This window comes from Anarrhichthys ocellatus, unplaced genomic scaffold, assembly GCF_004355925.1.
Source record: "Anarrhichthys ocellatus isolate YVR2014 unplaced genomic scaffold, GSC_Weel_1.0 scaffold103, whole genome shotgun sequence".
NCBI lineage: Eukaryota > Metazoa > Chordata > Actinopteri > Perciformes > Anarhichadidae > Anarrhichthys > Anarrhichthys ocellatus.
Window position 1 is genome coordinate 349,931 of NW_022280133.1, and position 10,007 is coordinate 359,937.

Genomic DNA, 10,007 nt, shown 5'->3' on the forward strand with positions numbered 1-10,007 from the left:
AGAGAGAGAGAGAGAGAGAGAGAGAGAGAGAGAGAGAGAGAGAGAGACTCCGGACAGCATCGATGTATCAATATAAATCCACCACTGTGCAGTTAAACACTTTTTATACTTGTTTTGCAGCTGGATTGTCGAAACTTTATTTCCTCACAAGCGCCGCGTCCTCGCAGATATCTCTCAACCGAAGAGATGACAACGAACACACGGCTTCATTAGTCCGGTCTGGATTACGGGCCCCAATACTCAGCAGAAAGGGGATGAACGCTATTAGATTTGTGTTTCAAATTACACGAGTACTTGGGGGAGATAAGTCTGTTTGCTCAGTCAGTCTCATGTTGGTGAAAGGGTGCTTTTTTGAAGAGTTCGAATGGGACCCCACACAGCATCTGCGAGCGCCGCAGACAAAAGGGAGGAATCTCTGTCAGCAGATCAGTCCCATTAGCTTTTAATAACAATCTCGTGTTCTTTAGTGGGCCCAGAACTGGGGCCTGGGGGCTTCATAATCAGAGCGTTTCACTTTAATCAAAGACAAACAAAAACAAACACTGGGTCCAGGCGCTAAACGGCGAGATCAGTAGTTGAGCTAGGGAGCCAGCGCAGCACATGGGCTTATGATAGTAAGTTATAGGACTCTGGGGGACCGTCTAACTTAAGAGGCCATTGTCCGCACAGTGTATGATCTCAGTAGCTCCCTTTCTAAAACATTAAACTTCTTGTGGTCTCAGCCTTTCTCAGCTTTTTTTTATCACTTTTTGTTTTCATTAAATCTGAACCTGCAGGACTTGCAGGACGAAAATGAAGTAGTAAATAGAATGGGGTAGTAATCTTTTTTTATTTATTTATTTTGCCTTTTTTATTTGACGATGAAGAGACGGAGACTAGAAATGGGGGAGAAAGAGGACTATGACGTGTCGTGACTACTCCTATGAAGGCGCTCCAGCAGCAGTAACTTTTTGCCTTACAAGACCGTATCTTCATAGCATTTATTTATACACTTTGAATTTACCTTCTAAGGATTAATATCGGCTAACAAAGGCGAATTCGCTCCATTCGCTAGAGAAACATAAGCAAAGTTTGCTCCCTCCCTAAAAAAAAGTCCCCACAAAAGAAGCACAAACTTTATCCTTTCAAAGTGGTTGAATTATTTTAAAAAAACGTTGCTGAACAATCCATTCTATAGAGTTAATCATGTCATAGGTATATTGTAGGAATAAAAAACAGAAAGAGGGGAAAGTTAATGAGTGATTAACAGCAGCAATTAAAAGATGAAGAGGAAGGCAGATGAAAAAAGGGGTGTAATTAAAATATCAGTCCTCTCATTGTCAGAAGTGCGAGTGTCATCCATTGTGCACTTATTAAAAAGCTGGGTGGAGGGGAAGGAGCAAACGGCGCTTAATTCCAGCAGCACAAAGTGTCTGGTAATCTGCCCATGGATGGAGCTGCGAAAGGCCGTAACTCACGTTTAAGTGTTGGGGCCGTGTCATTGCAGGTTCACAGTCATGCATTTCTGTGTTGACACCCATCGGGGCAGGGGATATTTGGCAGTCAGGAGTAATTTAACTTAATTAATGGGATGCATATTTGATGGAGGAATAAAATATCCTGGCTCATCAAAGTGGAAAAGGGGAAAGATTTAGTGGGAGTTAAAGGTGGAGGGGAGAGTAATTTGTGCATTCAGTTACCGGCTGCTTGAGAGACAGAGAGGGAGAGAAGGAGGAGAGAGGGGGGAGAGGAGAGGAGAGAGGAGGAAGCGAAGGGGAGGATGAGAGATGGATGGTTGACACAAAGCTGAGCTGATGTGTAGAGGGGAATGGGCCGTCCTTCCATTGAGAGGGCCATCAGACTGACAACGCTTGATTTAATTGATATCCGGACTGAGCGCTTCCTCAGCGCAAACAGACACATTACGCTGGTTTGCAAACTCGTGGTAGCGCTTCCGGCTGCCAAGCGCCTTTTTTTAATATTCATGAGGGGGCTTTTAAGGGTGTTCGGCAGCGGCCTCCTCCTCCTTCTTCTTCCTTCCTTCCGCCGCCGCCATCGCCCGCTTTCCAACATGTCTTTACTACCAATGCGCACACTTTACCCTTCCGCGCGCTCGCGGCAGACACGCTGTTTTTTCCCCGAGACAAACCCGCGGCCTGACGGAAAAGCTGTCACGCCGCTCTTAATCTCCCCTGGCACTTTTTAATTGACTTCCTGTAGGTATAGATTACTTTCACGGCGAGTCTGCCACCGCGATGTTTGATATCGTCCCGGAGACTGGCACCCGGGACGCTTGTAGCTCATATCTCGGTCTCCGTCTTCCCTCTCTTCTGCCATCTGCCCCCCCCCCTCTCTCTTTCTGTGTGATGGCCAGACTTATTGGGGGAACGGGGGAGAGGTAAAACGCAATCAGTCATTGCCATCATCATAATTGAGCTGATGTTCCTGCTGGGAGTGCTGGGGAAATGTTGGCTTGGGTGGAAGGGAGGCTCTTTGTGTCTGACTGAAGCCGTTAGTCGCATTAGGCCGCCGTACAGGGCAGGTACCGGGCCCTCTGTGAGATTGGACGTCAGCCAGTTTGTGCTGTCCGATGGATATGATGTGGTTTGTTTGATTACGTACTGTATTTATCGTCGAATGAATCAACACTATGCCTGAGGTAAGCTCTTAGGTCTAATGAAACAATTTGATCAGGCTCCAAACAATTATGTGTGGATTATGGTTATGATTAGTGGTTCAGGTCAAGTCAGGTTCATTTGTATAGCCCAGTATTGCTTACGGTGCCTCGATGAGCTTCACAACACCACGACTTCAGCAACCCATCCTCAAGAAAAAACTGGCTGAAGAGAAAGACGTCGAAAACAGATTGGAAACAACAACACAGTTGCAGGAGCTAGAAATACAAACAGGTTTGTAATCCAGCAGCGAGATTATATTACGTCCCGTTACCAGTATTGTCCCAATGTTGTGTCCAAGGCTTTCTTTTTTTTTCTTCCTCCATAACTGGGATGGAAAGCTCAGAGAAACACCGAGTCTTTGGAAGTTTTCAGATAATTTGGCCTTGAAAAATGGTGACATTTCAAGTTATGAAATACTGGCACAAACTGTCTGCTGTCGGTGGCTCGAGTCCAAAAAACAAAAAAAAACATTGTTAGTGATACAAGCCTTCATATCCATCGGTTCGCCAAATACCACTCTCACTTTGTGTATCACATGTGGTCTGGCCCACACATGCTCAAGAGAGGCAACAGGAGCGGACAGGGCCTCCTCCTACACACTGCCAGCTATTTACACAATCACACACACACACACACACACAAACTTTCCTTTCCCATCATGATAAAAGTCTGTACATGATGCTACATGGTGAACAGGCTGGGGAACATCATGTGTTGGTTCCAAAAAATGTGGTCTGGGGCCTAGCGAGGATCCGCAGCGTGGGCTAATTTTATTGTTAGTTTGCACCCATGAGGATTAATCAAGAAGACGCAGAATGTGCAGTGTGAAGTTTATTTAGCTCCCCTCTCTGTGCAGTACGAGGACAGTTAGAGATGTGATTTGTATATTATCAGACGCACAGTATCCGAGGACAACACAGATGGTGTTTGTGAGCTGTAATATTTACGAATAAGGCTCCACTTTCTGTTGCAGATCTGAGGTCAGATCTTTTTTTTTTTTCTTTTTTTTTTAATCACGTGTGTGCTGCATGTTTTCGGGGGGCTTGTTAAGTCGGAGTCGCGTTCTCCGCAGTCCATCATTCCGCGGCATCCTTCAGGCCTAATATCACGAGATCCAGATGATTCTCAGATTTATGAAGTGATATTGACCGTTGTCTATGCGAAACAGATAATAAGCCGTGATGAATGGCTGACATTAGTGATGAAATTACATCAACCTTAACGGGCTATTGTATTAACACACCTAGCCGATCCCCCCCCCCCCCCCCCCTCCGCCCGTTTAATTGATTAATTGCTGACGTGGATGGATGAGGGTTTGCGGGCTCTGAATCGGTGGCTGATTGCTAGTCAACCATAAACAGGAGCGGCCACAGTGGGCCCTCAAGGGCAATATTCATGCTCCCCAACCTTATGGTGATTCCTTATCCAGCTCTGACAAGAGGAAAAATATTCGGCCATAAAAACGCTGGTATCACCGGGCTGACATATAAAGCCCTCCGTCACTCCCTGCCTGCCTCTCTCCCTCTCCCTCCCCCTCTCTCCCTGCTTGCCCGTGTTGTGTCTCCTTTAGCTCTCAGTCGCTCAGCACACCCGTCGGACTCTGAAATCACACCGTCCTCCTCTGCATGTGTAGCTTGCAGTCCCTCAGGTAGCCCCCTGGCTTTAAATATGAGCAAATAATGGCGGAGTGAGTGATGCTGCCTGTGTCCTTGACTGGGATCCTCTGTGTGCCGTAGCCACATCTCACTGTCTCCGAGCCCCGCGGGAAGCATAAAACACCCTCGTAGAAAAAACCCTCCCGAAGGCTTGTTGGCGGCTGCAGGGATGGATGCAGGGATGGATGCAGGGATGCAGAAAGGCAATGAGGTCTTTGTGTAAGTTTATGTAAGTGTAGATAGGGGGGGGGGGGGGGGGGGGGGGGTAGATAATGTTTGCACTGCTGTGCGTTTAATGAGATGGGCACTGTGTCCACTTTAATGTGTTTGCATTTCAGATGCGGAGCAACAAAGTTATTAAAACGTTACACGGCATATCGCATCTCTTTTACGTCTCGCTGTTTGTTTGCCCGCCTCCTCCGTGGCCCTGGTAGCTGATGTTGGCTTCAGTGGTGGAAGAGGTTATGAGCACGCTCTGTGGCTGTCACGGTTTTGCCACCAAATTGTGCCGTAGCTCCTGACGGGGGCAGAGCGGGGGTCATTTTTCTTTGTAGCTGGATAAAGCGTAAGGAGGGAGGGTAAATGGAGTTGCTCGCCTTCCCGTCCAGGGCATCTACAAGTGTTCAGGCCAGCAGGAAAGAGGAGCGGACATGTGGCCGGGAAAGTAGAAGGCCCCGTTTGTCGGCCCCGCTGTCTTCGCTCTCCCCAACACGGCACCGCGTTAACCCCGGAGCCACCAAGCCCCTCCAGACCGAGGCGTAGGTCTGAACCCCTTGCAGCGGGCCGTGAAAACGCTGACACATCTATTACCCCACAGGGGGAAGAAAAAACAAATGGATACCAAACATGTCGAGCGTGATGAGGAGGAGCGTGCCATGTGAAGAGGAAGCATTTATTAATTTATTCTGTTTATTCTGCAAAACAAACAAGAGGTCAGAATTATGCTGCAACACTGATAACTCTCTGTCTATTACAGTTAAATTTCAAATTAGGGGGTTCACTCTGCCCACTTTTATGGTCACTTAAAAGCCCGGTTGCTGCCTCCTGAGCCCCCCCCAGCAAAATCTGATTACTTAGACTTTTACAGTCTACATAAGCTTCCAGTAAAGCCAGAACAAATACCAACACATTTTTTTTTTTTTTAGGTCCAGTTGGGAGCGCCACAAAAACACTTGACTTGTGGTCTTTCCGTTGGACTCTAGATGGCGCCATTCAACTTGCTAGAAAAGCCTCGGCCACAGACTCGGCTGCCCGGTGTGTGGTACATGTGGAGCTCTTGCATGAATGAAACGCAATTAAGATTCTATTCCTTCTGTTTAAAGGTTCGTTCAAATCTGCGACTCTTTTAGCATTCATCTCAATTGATTTTTGGCATTTGAAAACAAAAGACGAGCGGAACATGCACGGGTTCTAATTGTGTAGGTTAGTGGCGATGTCAGAACTGGTGGGAGACGGAGAATGGAGTGAAACTTCTTGCTGCTTTTTTGTCGTCTTCAGATTTCAGCAAAGTGTACCGTAGATTAAATGAGTAGATGCCTGCATGCAAAGGGAGACGGCTCATTTAAATGTGCTTTAATTTCCAATGCTTGCCAAAGTTATACTTTCAAAAGTAGGAAATTTGTTAACAGAATGCCCCCCCCTCCCCTCCCTCGCGTATCTTTGGTGAGAAGGTAGACTACCACAGTGGGTGTTAGTGCAGTTGTAAATGAGCGGAGTTGGAGGCTGGGCTTGTGGCAGGGCAGACGTAGCGTTCAGGGGGGGTGGGGGGGTGGGTGTCCCTGCCGGTGCTGCTTTAACTAGGACAAGCCTCTCTATACCGGTGGACCTCAGGGGCCGATCAGCAGGTCTCAGGAGAGGCTCCCCGCACCGCCGTCTAACCAGGCCTGTCACGAGGGGGGCTGATGCCGGGCCGGCCGGCTGGCTGGGCGTGGGGCTGATGTGGTGGTGGTGGTGGTGGGTGGGTAGGCGGAAGGGGGGGGGGGCTGACATGCCGAGAGGGCAATTACAGCAAGGACAAAGACTACACAGTGATAAGTCCCCACAGCACCCTAATGAAGAGAGCAGGTTAGCCCGTTAAGAGGACCGGGGAAATGAGCGCGGGTGCAGTGTGGGTTTGTGTGTGTGTGTGTGTTTGTGCGCCAGTGTGTTTGTGTGTGTTTAACCTACCCGAAGAGGATACATTTTCTGAGGTCATGTTGCTACCATGCTCGCTAACCTCACTGACTGATGCCTTCCCAAGCCGGTGTTTTCCCCCCTCACAGAGCGAAAGCAAACAACGACACCAGACTGGAAACCAGTGCATCTGTGGGGAATTGTGTTCCTGTGGCTGTGGATAGTGAGGAAGAAAGTCCCGATGCAAGCTATTAATAACATGAAATCTTTAAAATATCGTGCCTTTGCTGGGTAATTGTTGCACATTAGCAGATCTACAATTTGTTTTTATCACAGCACTTAATGATTTTTTTTTTTTTTTTTTTAATAATATCCCACTTAAAAATTCAGTACATTATACTGCTGCATTTTGTACATGGAATAAATTGATGAGTCTGTAGGTCAGCAGTTGTACAAAATATATTTGGGATTAGAAAAGAAGTTATTTATTTATTTAATTTTTTTTTAAAAGGAACCGTAAAACCGAAAATGAAAACGGGAAGATGAATCATTTCCAGAGGAGGATTAACTGCTTTCCACTTTTGGTCACTTTTGCATATCCAGCCTGGATGTGATTATAGCAAGATCATGTTATCAGGCAACAGATCCCAGATGCACCAACACTCTCTTCTTCTTTCTTTCTTTTCTTCTAACCTTTTTTGTTTTTTATTTTTTTTGGGGGGGCGGCAGAGAGAGATGGTGTGTACCTGATACTGCTGTGTTGGCACACCCGTCTGGGATCTGATAAGAGAGCCTCTGGAGCGGTGCTTATTCAAATCAGTGCATGTTCACAGTGAATAGGAGCAGGTAAAGGCAATAAGATACAATGCGATAACCTTTCCGGAGAGGGAGAGAGAATAGTTTTACACTCTGTTTCACAGCACGGCTGCACTAGATGAGGGATTTTCAACAGAGTCTAATTGATTTGCTTTATCCTGATTTTAACAAAAAAAAAAACCTTTCTCTCAGTAGTGCGACTCAGAGCGGATGTCGGAGGAGTTTATACAGATTTGCGACGCGTTACAGTGATTTTATCATGAGGCTTTTTTTTTAAATTTGCTTTGTAAATTGATCAGCTCTCGACCTCCTCATTGACCGCGTTCGACTGCTGCTTTGGCGCCACTCGTAAGTGTGTGTTCGTGGACTGGCCTCTGTATGATAGTACGTGTGTGTAAATGTGAATGTACAGTTCCGTGTTTATATTACATATTCAAATGTCACATAATCAATTTAGTATTTTAACATCCGCCCGCCATAATCTCTTTTTAGACCGACTCTGAAGATAAAAGCAGAAATCTGCGGCGGAGTGTGGGTGCTACTTGTAAGTATGTTTGCTGTGCATGTGTTGTATGTCACGGACGTAAACATCGCATTAAATCAATTTAACGCTGATCCGCAGTGATCAGTTTTTAGAGCCGATGTGCAGAAATCTGGAGTGAGGCTTAAAGCTTAATTGCGGAGTGGAGTTTGGTGTGCCAGGAGTCTCGGGGCGGGGGGGGGGGCTATAACATATGTTACGTGCACTCGGTGCAGGACTCAGCAGTGATAGTTAAACATTGGGGTGAAATGCATCCTCCAAGGGCCTCTGTGTTAATGTGTTTGGCTTGTACTGAACCCAGCCCCTCAACATTTAAAAGGACAGCGCTGTAAAACCACCGAGTGTTTTTGGATGATACAAATTATCAAGAAAATATCTATACATCTTTTTTTTTTTCTTTTTACAGTAATAACAATAATTACCGTGGCTAATAATTATGATGCCGCTCTAATAAACAAATCCTTTTAAAATTAGTGTACCACTTTATATTTCAAGTACAATTTAGGAAATGAATGTTGGACTTCATTTTTCTTTTATTTAAATTTGTACTATTGCAATTGGCCATTCAAATGAATAGGAGACACCATGTTGGAAAATGTGTGTGCGTGTGTGTGTGTGTGTGTGTGTGTGTGTGTGTGTGTGTGTGTGAGAGAGAGACACAAATGTTGCAGACTTGTTTTTGATGCAGGTTTGGTGAGGTGACAAAAAACATGCTAAAAGAAAAACCTATATTTATATTGCTAATATATTTTATATATATATGTTATAATACTTTTTTTTTCCTATTATAACATCAATGTAAATGCTTTTTAAAAATTCTATAGATATGGATGTTGCAGAATTTTGCCACCAGTGTAGTAGACCGTTGTCATACGTGGTGTAATGTGAAGGCTCTCTTGTTAAATGAATCTCTCCTCTACTTTCATATTGACTCTCACAGTACAAGATAACGAAACATCCTCCCCCCCCCCCTTTGCAACCAAACACTACTAATCTAATATATTAGTCGCCCGTGCTCGTGTATGGGTGAGCAATTATTCTAAAAAGTTTCCACACCGTGCCGAGGTGACAAAGGCAATCCGGGCAGAGAGCGCTGCCGACACATTTGACGGCTGCTCTGTGATGCTGATAGGCCAAACGGTGGTGGGAACCCGCCACTGTTAATCATGTGGTGGGTGACGGCTTTCATAAGAGCACGCGGCCACTCTGACAACTCTAATAAGGAGAGGTGACAGAGAAACTTTCTGTGTTAGTGGCAAAACAGAGGGGGAAGGTCTCCTTGGTTGTTGTTTTTTTATGCGTGTGCTTTTTGTTGTTTTGTTTTCGGTTGAGTATAAGAGACGAATTTCACCATCTGAGACTGGATTTGTGGTGAAAGAATGTCAGCATTAATAAAGGGCTTGGGGGACAAGGTCACGCGGGTCCCTGTACAGCAGAGCACCCCGAGTCTGTTTGTGGCTTCTGAGATGGGCAACAACACGCTCAGACGTCTCCCCGTGCATAAGGTAACCGACTGGAGTTCGGCCCGTCAATGTCCCGCCGCACAGTCTAATTTATGATTCTTCAGCCTTTTTTTTTATTTTTTTTATTCAAAGACAATCTCGGCTCTGAAAAAAAAAAAAAAAAGGAACCAAAAGGAATGATGCTTTGAGGATATAATTAAAGATATCGTTCAAAGAACAACTTTTTGCATATTTGAATTATTACTGTCGTTAAAAACCACACAAAATATGGAAATATGATTGCCGGAAGCACATAAATCAATGATCAGCAAGGCCTCAGAGCCCAATAAATATGGGGAGTTAAATACTTTAAAATGCAAATCACATCTTAGAATTTGCATATGGATGAATTTAAAGGAAGTGTGCCTCTTTAAGACCCTCTGAGGTAGAAACGGGTGGAGCTGGAGGGGGTTTGGGGGGGGGGGGGGGGGGGGGGGGGATACAGACAGGCAGCCGGAGTGGCTTTTTGTTTTATTTTTTGTCCCGTTGTCATTGGTCAAGTTGTTGGATCGTTGTAAATGATAGCAGCTGAAGTGGGCTGACAGACACGACTGCATCTCTTTTGTGGATCCAGAAAGTGCCTTAAGTGATCTGAATAATTAGGAGTTAATTATTCTTCATCCATCTAAATCAGAAAAGGACAGATATGGGAATGGAATTTATAATTTTAGCCCGACGTCCTGTCTTGTTCTAATGTGGTAAACTAAAGTGACTGTGAATAATA

At 45.4% G+C, this 10,007-nt stretch overlaps 1 protein-coding gene across 1 annotated transcript in view; it reads left to right on the forward strand.

Annotated features, from left to right (window-relative positions):
• LOC116399172 (zinc finger protein 407) overlaps positions 1-9,696 on the forward strand; it is a 25,051-nt gene extending 15,355 nt beyond the window's left edge. The window contains exon 5 of the mRNA XM_031876128.1: positions 7,733-9,696. Within this exon, the coding sequence (XP_031731988.1) occupies positions 7,733-7,865 (133 nt within the window). The 3' untranslated portion in view covers positions 7,866-9,696. The remainder of the gene's footprint in view (positions 1-7,732) is intronic.
• The last annotated feature ends 311 nt before the right edge of the window (positions 9,697-10,007 follow it).